This window comes from Lampetra planeri, chromosome 3 (assembly GCF_965212315.1).
Source record: "Lampetra planeri chromosome 3, kcLamPlan1.2.h2, whole genome shotgun sequence".
In the NCBI taxonomy this organism is placed as follows: Eukaryota; Metazoa; Chordata; class Hyperoartia; order Petromyzontiformes; family Petromyzontidae; genus Lampetra; species Lampetra planeri.
Genome location: NC_136109.1, coordinates 26,158,491 through 26,176,055, shown reverse-complemented (window position 1 = coordinate 26,176,055; position 17,565 = coordinate 26,158,491). Strand labels below are relative to the sequence as shown.

The window sequence follows — 17,565 nt, the reverse complement described above, 5'->3', positions numbered from 1 at the left end:
CACCGACACGCGCAAACGGTGAAGCGGCGACGGCCGACAAGCTGTGCGCCCCCCCCCCCCCCCCCGGAGGCGGGCACAGTTCACCGGTTTCCGGGACGCCGCTCAGTTCGGTGACACAAGACACAAGGTCACAAGGTCACAAGGTCACACGGTTCACGCAGCGAATGGTAGCGCCCCTAGTGTCCGAAGGGGGTCACGTAGCGCCAGCGAGTGCACCGAGAACGCGTCGACAGAAGCGATACCGATGCGTTGTATCGCGAGCTCGGTGGTGTGGCTGTCGAGTGCGCAGGCAGTGCAACTGCACCGGGGCCTGCGAGCCGGAGGGGCCCAGGTCCAGGGCTACGACGACTTGGGGGCGACAGCTAGGGATGGGGGCCCATTTGATCCCTTGCACCTGGGCCCACACCAACCACGCAACGCTGCCGCGCGAGACATAAAATCGACGTCGGATCGGCGAATCGACGCGTCATTCCACCCAGAAGCGACGGCCCCACGGTACCTCTTCAGCATCTCCCGCAGGTTTTTGAATCGCCCTTCGGATGACAGCGCCTTCTGCATCTTCTCGAACAGGGTTTTAGTCTGTGCAGAGAGAGAAAGGACATGCGGACCCTGATAAGATCAGTGAACGGCGCTTAAACAGAGGGTGCGACAATCACCACCACGGCCGCCACCAACGGATTGTCACAATTCACGGTCGCGATTTTATTCCAAAGAGGTGAATGGAGGAGCCGCTAGTGGGCTGCAGGGGTCATGTGAACCCGTTACGCGCAACGCACAGCTACAAAATAAACATGACTTCTCGCACGCGAGAGAGAGGGTGGAGGATTGGGAGAGGGGGGAGGAGAGAGGAGCAGATTCATCAGAGGAGGAGGTGGGAGGAGGAACGAAACAGGTGGACTTCTCCACAAATCTGGCTGTCGCCTGATGAAGCTAGTTGTAATTACTGGTAAAACGTCGTACTCAGATTGTAAATGTGGCTTGGCTCTCTGCTGTACGAGTGACGAATTGGCCACGTTCTGTTCACGTGACAGCCTCTTACTAGATGGCTGTGTTGGGTTGCGGCGGGTTTCAATGACACATTTATACATTATGAGACCTCCTTTGCCAGTAGCAAGATATATAAATGCTTACCCCGAGCTCTCAATACTCTGATAGTGCGCTGTTTTTGAGTTGTGCGCCTTTTGGCGTCATCTTGTCCAACACCATGTGAGACTAGGCTCTAAGAAAAGCCGTCTCGGGTGTGGACCAATCAATTCCAAGGACAGTGCATATCATTATCAGAGTTGTCTCTTTTTGTTTGCATTTTGACTGTGTTGTGGTTATTGCAAAAATAATCCCTTGTATAAAGGTGTCAGTTTTGGTGCCAGATCAAAGGGTATAAACCCATTACTACATTTATACATATTTACACGATCTAACCCCACGCAAAAAAAAAAAAAACCCTCTATCACGGAGGAGGACCTGCTTGGAGACTTTGAGCCAGGTCTTTTTGAGGCGGAACACGGCGGTGCGGTTCAGCGCCGAGTGGATCTCCAGCACGCCGTTGTAGTTGTTGAGGCAGCGGCAGACGTCCGCGACGGCGACCCACTTCTCGATGGCGGCGGCGCGCGACGCCACCTCCGCCCGGCGCACGACCTCCGACGCCACCAGGTTGCTCATCTGAGCGGCGGGAGGATCGGGCGGACGGGGTGAGGGCAAGGGGTGGTGGGGGGGTGGGGTGGGTGGGCGACGGCTCATGCACTGCCACGCTCGGCGCGTCCGTCAAGAACACCGTGGCCCTCTTGACACGCTCGCTCACTTCAAGAAACGAAATTAACGACTCTTCTTTACCCATGCCGCACCTTCGCTGGCGCTGTTACGCGGTCATTAGCGCCGGTTCACCCGCTCCCTGGGTTGGTGCCATGGTGGCGAGATGTTTACTACCTCGCCTGGTATACAGGAGGTCGTGGGTTCGACCCTGACGATGCCTTTATATTTGGAGTTTTCATTATCTCTCTCCCTGTGGTCGTGTGGATTTTTCTCTGGGTGCTCTGGGTTTTCCCTCCAGATGTTTTAATAAGCGTTTAGAGTATTTGGCTGAGATTAATTTCCACATGATAAGCCACGAATGATAAACTATCATTTGTGGCCAGGTCGCATCTGAAAAAGACCTATAAGCTCAGTGGACCTTGGATGATAAAAAAAAGAGTTAAGTTGCGTTTGGTAAAGTGACTGCCATCTAGTGGTGGATCTGCTGCAAGCTTCTGCTGCTGCTGTTGCTGCTGCAGAGGAGCGAGCAGTGTTGTGCGTTGCTCGGCACCTACGCGATCAACGTATGTGTGTGTGTGTTTAATTTTTTTCGCACCGTACGTAGCCAACCGTGCTAATCGGAGGTTCGTGGGAAGGAAAACAAACTCAACACAAAAAACAGTTCTAAACAAATGAGTTTTCAATCCAGATGATTTAAAAGTGCATAGCTCCAGTGGCTTCCTAATATCGGAAGGAAGAGCTTTCCAGACGGCCGCAGAAGCGCATCAGAAAGCACACGCGATGCTGCGACCATCTTCGTTCGACGGTTATCCGAAATCCGCAGCGACACTCGTGGTTACTTCAATGTCTGTCGCGTATATATTCCGCGCAGCGATACTCGTGGTTACTTCAATGTCTGTCGCGTATATATTCCGCGCAGCGACACTCGTGGTTACTTCGTCTCCGTAAGAAACCTCGCAGGCGAGGGCGGCTGTGAGCGACGGCGGTTTGGAGGAAAGAGCGCGGGCACGAGCGGCGGGCAGCGGTCGACGGGGGAGACGCCGCCCGCCCGCTCGCGCACCCGCTCGCTCACCCCCTCCCCGCTCGCCCTCCCGCTCGCCCGCTCGCTCGCCCCCCCGCTCGTCGCGACACGAACCTCGTTGAAGTGCTTGCTTGTCCTCATGATGTGCGGCGCTCGCTCGTGTTTGTCCAGCTTCATCCAGCCCTGGCCAAAGAACTCCCTGCAGGGAGCGCAGCCCGGCACAGCGATGGCACACGTGTACACGCACAAACATAGGTGCGCACAAACGCACGTGCGAGCGTGCGAGTGTGTACACATGCATATGTGCGTGTAAACATGCTTGTGCGCATGTTCGTACGCGAGCGTGCGTGCATACGTGCGTGTGCGTGCGTGCGTCTCACTCGTAGGGGATGCTGCGGAACACGAGGTGGTCGAGCAGGGTGAGCTGCTCTGCCAGCTCCATCGCAGTGAATGACTCGAACGCCTCGCCGCGCTGGCCCTCACACTGCCGCCACGCGCACGCAGCAAAGACAAAGATCCTAACGCATATAGCCTTCGACAGGCCTTTGGGGCAAGTGCCGTTTGCGAGCTGCACCTATGCAGGCCGGCATGGCACATGGGGGGGAGGTGGGGGCAGGGGGGGCAGCCAACACCACGTCCCATCCGCCTTTGTGTCCCGAGTGGCAATGTTAACACACCGCACCGGGTAATCATTTGAGGCTGAGTCGACCTAGGGGAGGCCCACGACCGGTTCCGATAACCGTCACTGACGGTTAGTGGGAATCAAACTCGGGTCGCCGGGTTCATAGTGCAGCGCACACAGACGTAAACAGAAATACGCAATTACGCAAAACACATGTTCCTGAAACACACGCAAAGTGTGCATGCAAGAATGCACACACTCACGTTCATACAGACAGACGCAAGCACGGACACAAATCACCAACGCAGACAGGCGCGCCCACATCACCCCAATAACTTATTTCGCAGGTCAGGGAGGGAGCGGCGAATCAGAGAGGATTTGATGAATTGCTCACCGTGAGCGCGAGTTGCTCCACTGTCATCGGGATGTCCTCCGACTCCTCTTGCGTCAGGGTTCTGGCATGGTCGTCACCATCACGTAACCCATTAGCATCATCGTCATCCTCGTTATATAACCAATCATAACCACCATCATCACAACCGCCATGATGTAAACTAGTTAACATGTCAGGAGGCATCATCATCATCATCATCGGTCATGGTCTATTCCCTGCTGGCTGAAGGCCTCCCCACGCCGTCCCCAATCCATCTGGCTCCTGCACACGAGCTAATGTCACCACCGCTCCACAGATGCTCACACAGGGTCTCTGGCTCCCGCACTCCATAAACCTGCAGTACATACAATTCTAACAATCTTAAAAAATATATATACAGGTGTGTCTCACTTAACGAGTGTTCTTTCTGCGAGAATTTCGCGAAAACGAGCAAATTCGAATTTAAACCAATTTGTTCGCACAACGAGCAAAATGTTTGCATAACGAGCGAAGACCGATCGATCGATTGAATGCAGTCTGTGGTGGGCTGCGTGCGCGCGTGGTTCGCCGTGTGAGGGAGGTGGGGGGAGGTAGCCTTGTGATGGCACTGTAATGGGCGGGCGGGTGGGTAGGGAGGGGTGGGAGTTTTCGCTTACCGAGCAATTTCCACGGAACGTATCTCGCTCGTTAAGCGAGACGCGCCTGTATCGCAAAAGACTGCGCCGTTGTGGGATGCACGCTTCTTATGATTGTTTTTATTCGTTTGATTTGTCATAATCGTAATTGCAAGCATTGCTTTAATAGGTTAAAAGCAACGTGACCACCACATTTTTACTATTGTTGTTGTTATCGTATATATGATTTCATAACAAGATAGCTTAATGTAATCATCACCATCATCGTTATCACCATCACCAATATCATCACCATTAATATTATCATCATCAATGTTGGTCATCATCAACATGATTATCATCATACTCATTCTTCATAACCATATACATCATCATATCCTCATGTAATCATCTTCATCATCGTCTCACCTCAGGATGTTGGCAGCTGCCTTGCGCTCCTGGCCGATGAGCTCTGTGTCGCGAGAAATCTCCTCCAGGAGCCGAACCACGGCCGACTTAAGATCCGAGTCTGACTCAAAGTCCTGAGCCACAGACAAAGACAACAACTTTTTCCACTACCACAAATCGAGCTGAGCCAGCACGGGGCGTTTTCATGGTATGCGTCATTTTTTTTCCACTGCCACAAGTCGAGCTGAGCCAGGGCGGGACGCTCTCATGGTACGCGTCCGTTTTTTCACCGACTATTTGCCGAGCCGAGCTGGAACCAAGCCGTGATAGGCTGGCCTCACAGTATCATCTGAATCTAGCTGTGCGGCCAAGCAGGACTAGGGGCGGGGTTAACGAAGCGTTGGTTGCGTACAACGTTGGTGGCACGGCTCGGCTTCTACAGTGAAAAAAACAACCCGGCACCTCCTGAGCCGTGCCGTGCAGGTCCGGCACACAGCCGTGGCGCATTTGGACTCTACAAGTGGCAGAGAGGAATTATAGAAGCCAGTACCGTTTGTGAGCACCTAATGAAGTCAGCACGACACCCAACAATGGTGGTGTGACCAGCAATATGCCTGGCCACCTTTGCCTACACCCAGCGCTGACGTTCATGAGAATCCGCACCACGTACACATTTAAGGGTGGCCCAGGCCAGGTTCGGATATGCCGCCACTTATGTGAGTTGTCGTCGGGAATCAAACTCAGGCCACGGGTTCATGGTGCCACCGCTTGTCACTCATAATTTATAATTAGTGATTTATAATCATATCCTAGGATTATTTTAGTTTTAGTTTGTCTCCCATGTTTGTGATCTGGATTTGCTCTAACTTTCCAATCACATGCAGAACAAGGGGCACAATCTCCACCAAGGCCTTTCTCCGGGTTAACGCTTAAAATAAACGTTACTTGCTTGAATTAACCACCGACCGTCGGTCTAATTTGCCCGATGATCAGTCCGGTCGTTTGCACGAGTGAATCCGTGTGGCTGCTGCATCAATTCATTGATCGATCAGCTGATTTTATTGTCACTTGTTGACCCAAGTCACACCCTTGCAAGAGAGCCTCCTCGGTGGGCTCTTAGGCTCATTTTATCCTCGCACTGTCTGACGGCATAGCATGGCCCAGCTCACTTGCCGGCCGAATGGAGGAATGTGCAGACACACCCCGGTAAGCATGCCGTCGTTGAGCCAACGCTTGCACGTGGGTCGGCCCAACATTGGCCCAACATTGGCCCAACGTTGCCCCAACGTTGCCCCAACGTTGGCCCAACATTCCATGTTCACTGGGACGAAACCTGCGAGTGCTTGGACACCCAGTGGCGCAGGACGTTGAGGACGCGGTTGGTGACCGCACGCCGGATGATGAACTCTTTGTCGAGCATGCGGTGCTCGGCGATGGAGAAACCTGGGTGTGGGGGGGGGGGGTGGTGGGTTGGGGGGTGGGGAGAGTGTGGGGTGGGGGGCAAGGTGGGCGGGATGGATGTAACCGATCTAACGAAGGCAACCACACCGATTGACTACACAGTAGTTTGGCGATGCCGCTTGCATTGGTAGGGTTGCACAGGCTCCAAACTCAACACGTCTGTCCATTCCATGGGTTTAAAAGGATATATTTATAATGGGCAATGTTTCAAGCCATGGTCCTTCTTCATAAGCTGTACACATGTGGATGTGTGTACGTGTGTGTACGTATGTGTACGTACACATACCTGTATGTACATGTATGTATGTATGCAAGTGCCGTAGCCGGCAGAACAGGTCGTGCATCTGTCAGTCATCTTAGTCAAATCGTAACACCAGGGCCTGTCCCGTGACATCCTTTCAACGAGCATTCAACGCGTTCATGCGCACTTAGCCTGGCACAAAGTGCACATAGCGTGGCACAAAGTGCACATAATTGCTGTGCCGAGACTCCACCAACGCTTAGTGGTGAATGGCGGGCTGGTGTTGTTGCCATACGTGTGTGTGCGCATGTGTGTGTGTGTATGAGCGTAACTCGCGTACCAGCCAGGGAGAGCCGTCGGATCTTCTCCTGCGTCTCGCCCCCGACCTCGGCCGTCGACCCCACGTGGAAGAGGGGGAACTCTGCAAAGGGCAACAGGAAGCGTGCTTACAATGGGCACCCAATAACCACGTCCACACGCACCCATATCCACATTCGTGCCCAAATGTATATACGCACACACAGTCAACATTCAAATGTGAGGGGTAATTGGGGGGCAGCGAATGGGCTGGGCCTAACCTGGTTTCACCCAGGTTCGGTCTTGTCCTGGTTAAACCAGCTTAGGTCTTGCCCATGTTAAACCAGGTTTGGCCCTGTCCTGGCTAAACCAGGTCAGGCCCTGCCTAGGTTAAACGAGGTTAGGCCCTACCCAGGTTAAACCAGGTCAGGCCCTGCCCAGGTTAAACTAGGTTAGGCTCTGCTCAGGTGAAACCAGGTTAGGCCCTGCCCAGGTTAAACAAGGTTAGGCTCTGCTCAGGTGAAACCAGGTTAGGCCCTGCCCAGGTTAAACAAGGTTAGGCCCTGTCTATATTAAACCAGGTTAGGCCCTGCCCAGGTTAAACGAGGTCAGGTCCTGCCCAGGCTATACCAGGTCAGGTCTTGCCCAGGCTAAACCAGGTTAGGCCCTGCCCAGGCTAAACCAGGTTAGGCCCTGTCCCCGGGCCGGCATGGGGAGACGGACCCGAGTGGCGGAAGGAGCGGTGGCGCGGGGTGCTAGGGGACCGCAGAGGTCCCGTCTCATGCTGCTCAGCATCCAGGGGCGACCTCCGAGCATCACCACCTCCTCCTGCGAGGGCGACGCAGATGGGGCAATGCTATTGACAGAGTTATTACAGCGACGGCATATGTCACATCGAGACATCGGATCGTCGCAAACCTCCCAGCCACCGGATAAAGTTCAAAGACACCTTTCTGTTACCATGACTCAACAATTGTATCAACCGGGAGTGACACATCGATAGCCGGTGGCCAGTTACGTGGAGGTCGGCCTGCGATGTCCTGAACAAGGCACGGATTGAAGCTCCGACAGACACCAAACTACGCTTCGCCCCTGGGTGGGAACTACACACGGGAGATGCGGACACCTCCTCTGTGAATGGGGGATTCAGGGGAAGCTGCCTGATCGCGAGTTAAACAAACGTTTAAGAGTATTTGGCTGCGGTGAATTTCCACGTGATTAGCCGCTTTGTTGAGGAAAGGAGAAGAGGAAGAAGGAATAGCAATAAAGAAGGAAAAAGAGGAACAAAGAAGAGGAATGAAGAAGGAAGAAGAAGAGAAAAAAAGAAGCAGAAGGAATAAGAGGAAGAAAGAAGAAGATGGTACCGGAGCCTCCTCGTCCATCGGGCGATCCGGCCGAGGAAGCAGCGGCATCATCGGCACCGCGGGGGAGGGCGGCGTGCACCGGCGGCTCGTGGATGAGAGGAGCATTCAGCGACATCTTCCGGCGCCCGCGGAATGGCGAGGGGACCCCCGCAATGGCGCCGGGGGCCGGGAGGCACGTGGGGGACGTGAGCGGCGACGCCGGCTCGGAGACGGTAGCGCCGGCTGTGGCGGGGGCGGCGGCAAGGGGGGAGGTGGCCACGTCGGTGTCGCTGGCCGCGGGGGCCTCGCTGACGCTGACGCTGACACTGACGCTCACGCCGACGATGACGGCGCCGCCGCCGCTGCCGCCACTCGTTCCGGGCGGGGGAGACGTGGCGATGGTGGCGATGACGGCGCCCGGAGGGGATGTCGGGGAGAGGGGAGTGGAGAACTTGCGGCAAGCGCGGGGAGATTTGGGGGGCTCGCCGTAGTGCGGGCGTCCCGGCAGGCTGCTCGAGAAGAACAGCTCCAGTGAGCTGCCGCGTGCGCACACACCAAGACAACGCTGATTTGTTGTTGTTGTTTATTTATTGCGTTCGCTTACCGAGGAGAGTCTCTCAAGACTCTGAAGACTCTCGTTCGCGAGGGTCCTGCCAGTTGTGTGATCCCAATTGAGCAATCTGCAGGTTAATTTTCAGCATGGCGATGTTTTGGCCAATTCCGGTCACATCGCCCCCCCCCCCCCCCCCCCACCAAACGGGTCCGTTCGAGGTGGTGCGGGGGGGAGGGGGAGGGGCGGTGGGGGTATCGTTGCCTTTGCGCGTGCCGTCACCTGGCGGGCACGGCGCTGAGCGGGCGACGGTAGCCCGCGGCGAGGCGGGCGAGCAGCGCGGTGGCCGTGGTAAACACGCGGTACGAGTAGAGGAAGGTGTTGAGGAAGTCGATGCTGAGGAAGCGAGGGTCGGTGAGGCGCTCGAGCAAGCGGCTCACGCTCGCCGCGCGGATCACGGGCACCTTGCACGAGTCGAGCGTGCGGCTGAAGCGGATGTCGGCGCCGTCGCAGTACAGGCTGCGGTCCGACCTGCGCGGACGGTCAAACACCCTCGTATACGCAGACTCACTGTCCGCAAAACCTCTCTTGTTCGCAGTCTTGTTATCCGGAAAACCCCTCAAAACCAAAGTCTCATTGTACACTCGTCCGTTTTTTCGGTAGCCCCGTTACTCCCCATTACCTGTGGCTCCTATTATCCGCAACCCTGTTATCCCGAAAAACCCCACTTGTCCGAAAAGCGATTACCAGCGACTGCTCTTATTCCGCAGCCCCATTACCCGTGACTCCGAAGGTCCTATTACCCCATGGATGAACGGTCCTTCCTATTATCCACATCTCTCGTGGATAAAATCGGAGTGGGCACGACATTGGCAGCAAATTCATCCTGTTAGCCGTGAACAAGAGAGTCCAAAAACAGTCTCCCGGAATGAACGAATACATTTTATTATTAATAGGAACACATCGTATTATCGTTGTATTATCCGGGTCACCCATCGCCCACCCATCGGCAGAAAGAAATTGGACGTTGCCGGCACCCACGGGGGGGTGGAAATGCGATGCGGCGACAACGCATCGATCCATCGAGACGTTCACGACCTCGCCTTGTATACAAGAGGTCGTGGATTCGATCCTGACCCCGATGCCTGTATATTTAGATTTTGCGTGTGTCTCTCCCAATGGTCGCATGGATTTTTCTCCGGGTCCTCCAGTTTTTCCCTCCACATTTAGAAACACGCGTTTACAGTATTTGGCTTCTATACATTTACACACTTTAAGCCACTTCATTGAGCTATCATTTGTCGCCAGGGCTCTTCTAAAAAAGAAGTATACACCTCAGTCGGGCCTTACCTGGTAAAGTAAAAAAAAATTGTTTAGAGTTTAAAACCCATTCTCACGATTACACGTGCAAAATCGCACGGGGCATCGCTGTTTACGATTCGTTATGTGCGGTCGCGTGTAAGTTGACCTCCATTTTTTTCTTCCCCGCGCCCCAGCTTGCCCTTTATTTAACCACCGCCAGTGGGCGCCGCCGTCACCCGACCCATCCCCCCACCCCCACCTCACCTGACCATCTGCGGCACGGAGATCTTGGAGTTATCCTCAAACACGTTCATCATGAGGCCGTTGCAGCGCAGGTTATCGATGCACTGGTTTGAGCGAGAGGAGAGACGATGCGATGTGGGGGGAGGGGTGGGGGAGAGAAAGAGAAGACATGAGGCGGTGAACTAGGGACTTATTGACGGACCGCCGCATGTTTGCCAAGGAACAAACGCCACCGTATAGCCTTAACAGACTGTGGGGGCAAGTGCTGTTAACGAGCACCTATGAAGGCCGGCACAGCACACGAGGTGGCCAACACCACGCCCGACCGCCTTTGTCTTCCTAGTTACACACGCACACACCTAGACACACACACACCTGGCTGATGTCGCCACACACAAACACACATACACATCTAGACACACACACATCTTGGCACACACTCAATTAGACACACACACACACCTGTCTGATGCTACTAGACACACAGACACACACACCTAGACACACACACACCTGGCTGATGTCGCTGGTCCAAGCTGCCTTCTGCTGCCTGGACGCAGCGACGAGCACGATGCAGGGCGGGGTGTCTCCGGCCTCGATGGCCAAGCGGAATTCCAGGTCCTGCACCGCACTGCGCGCTGAGGACGTAGGTGCATACACACTCACAAAGCCTAAGATCCTCCGCGTAGCCATAACAGACTATTGGGGCAACTGCTGTTAGCGAGTAGCACCTATGAAGGCCAGCACGGCACACGAGGAGGACGTGGGTGGCCAGCACCACACACGGCTGCCTTTGTCTCCCCACAGTGGCAATGTTTACACATCGCATCAGGTAATGTTTTGAGGCCGAGTCGATCTAGGGGAGTCCCAGGACCGGTTCGGATAATGGTTACAAGTGTTGGGCGAGAGCAGGAATCGAACTCGGGACCGCCGGGTTCGTAGTGCAGCACGCTAACCCCTACAATACCGCTCCCCAAAAGCACCTATTAGGGCCGGTACGGCACACGAGGAGTTGGTAGTGGTTTGACTACCAGGGGAACAGCTACTATTCTGGCAAATCGCCCGAAGATGCTGCATGTAATATCCAGCGAAACGTCGTACTCAAATTGTAAATGTTGTGGATTCGCTCTTCAATCACATCGGTGGGCTGATGAAATAACTAATTGGCGTTTTGTTAACGTGACACATTTCTTAGTGATTGGCCGTGTCGGGTGGTGGAGGGTTGCGACACATTTATACTTACACGATCTAACCCCAAAAAAATGTATTATCAATAATAATGGTCGCGAAAGCCTACGTGTTCAACTGATCAGCTACATGTCTGCTGATTATAAATATATCTCCTAACCCCTTAACCCTCCCCACCCTCACCTCTCACTCCTCACCCTTCACTCCTCGCTCCCACCCATAACACATCAGCACTCACCACTCACCATTCACCCCTCACCCCACACTCACCCTCATCATCCGCAGGTTCCAGATCCTCCAGGAGAGTGCAATTCAGCAGGGGGAGCACCCCACCGTTCTGATGGAGGACACACACACACACATGATCACTCGAACAATAATAATTAATTATAATATTTCGTGTCAATTTGATTGCATGTAATTATAATGGTAAATCATATTTATATCAGAGTACAGGGCGCTCTGTCACACAGCAGGCTCGGTGGTTGCGAGTTCAACTCCTGGGAAGGGGTTGACTGCCCATCATCCCCTCTGGGGTAGATAAAATATGTAACCACTTTGTAGGTAAATCAACAGTTGTTGTCCTGTGGATACACTCTCCCCCGGCACGGGAATGGGGAATTTCTTAGCGCAGTGCGCTAACCACTTCACCACAACTCCCCCCTGTTGAGATAAGTGCTGTTAGTGAGCACCTATTAAGGCTGGCATGGCCCACTAAGGGGTAGGTGGCCAGTACCACTCTTTCACCCGACCACCTTTGTCTCCCTAATGGCGATAATTACAGACCGCACCAGGTACTCATTTAAGGCTGAGTCGACCTCGGTTAGGCCCAGGACCGGTTCAAATATCCGTTAATGTTATTGTGGTCATGAGCGGGAATTGAACTCGGTTCACTGGGTTCGTAGTGCCGTGCACTGACCGCTTACACCACCGCTCCCCACATTGGACCCTTACTCTGCCCAATTAATACCCACTGCGCAACCCTCACGATATCCGACAAAGCCGTCAAGACGCGGTTTGTAAAATCTCCACATCCATCCCCGCACACACACTATAATTAAGTTATACAATACAATTTGGATTTACAAAGCAGCTAGATACAGCTGCATCACAATTACATGCATCACACGACATCACACACACGACTCACTCAAGACACCCAAACCACACACACATGAATCACGCCCCAAACACACGCACGTACACACAATCGCACTGATCACACACATACCCATGGATCACACACGTACACGGTTCACACACACACACAATACGCACACGGGGCTCACATGCATGTACCCATACACACACACAGATCACTCACATACACGGATCACACACACACACGTAAGCGGATCACACACACGGTTCACACACACGTGAACACACAACCCCACCACCTTGTTAAGGTGCAGCTTGCCCCCGGAAGCGCGCGTGCAGATGATGAGGTGCTTGGTGAAGAGGAAGCACTGCCGCTCGCCCTCCTTCTTCGACGTGAGCGACCCGAGGCGCCCTCGGCTCATGCGGCCCTTCTCGGCGGTGGACACCTGCAGCAGGGAGCCTGCGGCATGCCGCCAGGGAGGGTGGGGAGGGGGGGGGCGACCCGTGGGTCAACGTGACAGCCAGGGTCAACGCCGGCGTCAGCACCGCGAGCTCGAGTTGGGCAAGCAGAAATCGTCATCATTGTCGCCATCGTCGTCATCATCGTTGTCATCGTCATCATCGCCATCGTCGTCGTGATCGTAGTCATCATTGCCATCGTCGTCATCGTCGCTGTCATCATCGCCATCATTATCATTGTCATTATCATCGTCGCTATCATCATCGCCATCATAATTGTTATCATCGTCGCCACCATCATAACCATCGTCGTCATCGCAATCATTATTATCATCACACTCGTCATCATCATCGTCGCTATCAACATAGAGCCATCATAATCGTCATCGATGCTGGAGAAACGATGGGCGCACAATTCCAACCACATGCCCAACGTTGGCACATTCGCTTGGCACACGACACCGCTATAAATAAATCACAAGAAAGCAGCCGCAGCGCGGGGGGAATAACGCGCGCTGAGCATCGTTGCCAGCGTTGCCCCACCACTCACCCTGCCTCACGAAGGTCTGGCTCGTGTCCAGCAGGATGCCACAGCCCTCCACGATCATGCGCTCGATGGCGAGGTTCTTGCGGATGTTCTCCGTCTCGCTCACCTCGTCGTGGATGATCCTGCGCACGCAACGTCCGTGTTGACGAGCACGAGTCATCACCATCACCATCGTCATCATGATTAACAGCGACTGGTATTGTGCAGAGAGCAATCGTGAGCGTCATTCGGCCAAGGATGATGGCTCAGCGGGGGAGAGAATGTGCTCGCAATCGGAGAGGTAGCGAGTTCAAATTCTGGTTGACGTTTTGACTCGGCCCATCATCCCTCCAGTCAACGCTGGTCGTCCTACGGAAAGACAAACTCCCCACCATGGGAATGTGGAAATTCCACCACTGGACTGCGCAGACTCCCCTGCCACTGAGATGAGATGCGATAAAAGACGCTTTGAGCAGCTGGGGAATATAAGCACACGCTACTATGCATGCAAAGATTATCTTTACTATTATTATTATTATTAGCCATGATCTTTCCAAGCCGTCGCAACCTCTCCCGGTCCCGCGATAGAACAAACACAGTGGCCGATAGGTATGTATGCATGATGAACTTCTTTTGCACCGTACGTAGCCAACCGTGATAATCGGAGGTGTGGGGGAAGGACACCAAACTAAACACAAAAATCAGTCCTAAAGAAATTAGTTTTCAATCTAGATGGTTTACAAGTGCATAGCTCCAGTGGATTCCTAAAATCAGAAGTAAGAGCATTCCAGATGGCCGCAAAAGCGCACCTGAAAGCACACGATGCGATAAACGTCGTTCGATGGTCAGCCAAAAGTTGTTATCTGTCAGCTCGCCTGATATATCGTAAGTCGTGGGTTCAATCCTGACCCTGACACCTGTATATTTGGAGTTTGCATGTTCTACCCGTGGTCACGTGGATTTTTCCTTTAGGCCCTCCGATTTTTTTCCCCTCCGTATTTAGAATCAACATCACGCGTTGAGAGTATTTGGCTGCTATGAATTCACACGTCATAGGCCACTTCGTCGAGCTATCATTTGTGGCCGGGTGCTTGTGAAAAAAAAAGCTATATAGCTCAGTGGGTCTTACCTGGTAAAAAAATGTAAAACACATTCCTGCGGAGGGAGCTGGTAGGAACGTTGGGTTGCTCGGTCAATGGCCAGGGTCAACGGCGGCGTGGTGTATTCCGCAAATATGGCCGACTGAGGGCGGGCACAAGCCGGCGTGAGTAGGTTAAACGTTGAGTTTTATAAGGGCACCACGGGATGACCAGCCCCTCCCCACCCAGCCTCACCCCTCCCACCCCCACCCAGCCCCACCCTTCCCACCCAGCCCCTCCCCACCCTCCCCTCCTTACCCAGCTCCTCCCCACCCTCCCCACCCTCCCCTCTCCACCCAGCCCCACCCCTCCAATTTTTGGATGCACGACGGACGGACACAATAATCCCCTGTGGGCTGGTGTAACCAGGAGGTTCCTACCAGTAAAAAGCTAAGTTTAGTTTTACTCGCCTGGACAGTTCCTCCAGCTTGGACTTGGCGAACTCAAGGCTCCGGCGCTCCACATGCTCCTGCGGGGTGTGTGCCAGCAGCTCGTGCAGCGTCACGATGTAGCGCGGGATCTGCGGGGACGAAAAAGAGCTTGATAGCTCATCGGATTCCTCCAGTAAAAATAAGTATTCCGATTCTGAAGACGATTCGCTGCAGCGTGACTTCACCTGCCCTGTGCAGGGTGCACGGTATTCCCTCGTTATACATGAACTTGCCGTCCGCGATTTTGGTTATCCGCGAATGGCATCTGGAACTCTGTACGAATACATTCATAAACTATAATATTATTTAATACTTTAATATACATTTTTTATTAATTGTATTTTTATCAAGACCAATTTTTATTTTGTTGTGTTATTCGGATAATTGTCACGTATTTAATCGTTTATTTCGATATTTATTTAAAGTAATTCGTAGGCCAATATCATCATCCGCGAAATTTGCTCTTTGCGAGCATCTCCGGAACGTATCCCTCGCGAATAACGAGGGAATGACCTGTTGTGGTTCCTCTTTTGCCGAGCGGCGCTTCTTGTTTGAACGCCGTTCCTCTTCGTATGGTTTAACAATAACAATAATAACTTCTTGACCTCTCTAAAGCGTGAACGGACAGGGATATTGGGCGACGGAGTGATCTCTGGAGATGCCCAGTGGCACCCGGTTGAATTGCAATATCCTTAAAATCGTCGTTAGCATCATCATCTTCATCATCATCAGCCATGATCTATCCGTAGCCATCATCTATCCGCAGCTATGATAAAATGGTATTAGATCATAGCTCAAGAGTTATTTTATTATCTGAAGAGGTTTTTATCTTTATATCTTGTTATTTTTTTTACTTAGTGCAGGTTGAGATTTTGTCATTTCACAGTTTACACCGATAGTTTTTTTTTGCTCTGTTTTCAGGTTCGCTGTGTGTATTCATGGCCTTCGTTTTATGTTTTCCCATTTGTATTTAATTTATCCTGGAAATCCCCTTGGGATAACGAGAGGCAAAGTAAAAGCCTCATTGTAATATTATGCACTTAGCACTTGCGATCGCCTGCGTGCAGATAATCTGGCTTCTGCATTAACCGTGCTTGTAAAAATATGAATATAAAACATGAAATATTGCATTTCAGAATAATTACACGGTCTAATTCTTCAGCCCTATTCTGCGTAGCTAAACAATATACGCACAATGACAATCGAATCCAGATACGTTTCGCATTTTCTGTAAATGTCGTTTCATCTGGGCCATTCCGTCCGACCATTACCCCAGACAATCGAGAATTGACAGAAAGCACCGACTAAAGAGCACAAAGTAACGGTAAAGCCGGCGAGGGTCCCGTGGAGACACGAGCCGTTTCCCAGCTTGGTCAACACCACAGCCTGGCCGGCGACAACGGAACGACCACAAACGCAAAACACGGGGGGACCCCGGGGACAACACCGCCACTGCTACGGCAGGGGCGGGTGGGGGAGCGTCCCTCGGCTCGCCACAAATTAGGGTCAAATCACGGCTGCGACCACCGCCGGTAATTGCACAGCTTCCTCGCCCGTCCCCGGGCGAACCAGAGCCCCCACCCCCCACCAGGTGTGAAGTCTCGGGACCTTGGCCCACGCCTCCGACCTGCGGCGTGGGAGCGAGGAGTTTGATGAGGTCGCGAGCGGGTTCGCCGCGAGGTGCGGTGAAGTCGTAAGAGGGTAATCTGGCTCCGGTGGAGCTGTTAGCGATTCTGTGGTTAAAATGTGTTTCGTTTGCTCTTTTAGGTGTATTTATATAGGCGCATTCGAATCGCACGTCCTAGAATAGGGTTACTCCGCGATTGTATCCAAATGAGTTGCTAATCATCACCGTCGGCCACGGACAAGCCACTGCCGGACCGTTGGCACCGACGAGACATCGTCGCCATCTCTCACGGCCTTGCGATGCCACAACCCATTCCCGCTTACTGCGCACGAGCTGACCTCTTCGCTCCATCTCCTCAATGGACGTGCCGTCGGGGACATTCCCCACGTTTGGCTGCCACTCCGTCGTTATCCTTGACCAACGGCGATTAATTAAACTGAACAATTTTTTCTTTCACCAGTTAAAGCTGACTGAGCTCTGGCTATCACAAACGATAGCTCGACGAAGTGGCAAATGGCGTGGAAATGTATTGGGTGAGAAGAACAGTGGAGCAGCGGCCAAAGGAGAGAACAGCACCCAAGAGGACGTCCGGAGCAGAGGTCGGAGCGGCGTGACCTCTGGCGCTCGGTGTACTGCCGCATCGCGGGACGGTGAGGGATGGCAACGGCAGCTCAAGGAGAGACCTTCACCCAGCAGTGGATTGATCGCGGCTGACAATTGTGACACTCTATAAATCTGCTGCATTGGTGCATCTCATCACCACACCTTGGTAGCCGGGATTTTAATTCCCTTTAGTTCAGTAATGCCCTTTGATTCGGTAAATCATATGGCCTTTTCGTTAAACCCAAAGTGTGATTCCCTGGAGATGTA

General features: G+C 53.1%; 1 protein-coding gene across 1 annotated transcript in view; it reads right to left on the bottom strand.

Moving 5' to 3' along the window:
* Positions 1-17,565, bottom strand: part of LOC144734787 (ras-specific guanine nucleotide-releasing factor 1-like) — a 35,004-nt gene that overhangs the window by 2,255 nt on the left and 15,184 nt on the right. Inside the window, exons 9-26 of the mRNA XM_078617163.1 lie at positions 15,048-15,157; positions 13,523-13,641; positions 12,813-12,973; positions 11,677-11,749; positions 10,738-10,862; positions 10,246-10,328; positions 8,962-9,210; positions 8,568-8,665; positions 8,151-8,315; positions 7,510-7,614; positions 6,830-6,910; positions 6,121-6,230; positions 4,809-4,921; positions 3,787-3,847; positions 3,151-3,254; positions 2,885-2,969; positions 1,462-1,659; positions 500-579 (exon numbers count right to left, since the gene is read on the bottom strand). Coding sequence (XP_078473289.1) covers positions 500-579; positions 1,462-1,659; positions 2,885-2,969; positions 3,151-3,254; positions 3,787-3,847; positions 4,809-4,921; positions 6,121-6,230; positions 6,830-6,910; positions 7,510-7,614; positions 8,151-8,315; positions 8,568-8,665; positions 8,962-9,210; positions 10,246-10,328; positions 10,738-10,862; positions 11,677-11,749; positions 12,813-12,973; positions 13,523-13,641; positions 15,048-15,157 — 2,120 coding nt within the window. The remainder of the gene's footprint in view (positions 1-499; positions 580-1,461; positions 1,660-2,884; positions 2,970-3,150; positions 3,255-3,786; positions 3,848-4,808; positions 4,922-6,120; positions 6,231-6,829; positions 6,911-7,509; positions 7,615-8,150; positions 8,316-8,567; positions 8,666-8,961; positions 9,211-10,245; positions 10,329-10,737; positions 10,863-11,676; positions 11,750-12,812; positions 12,974-13,522; positions 13,642-15,047; positions 15,158-17,565) is intronic.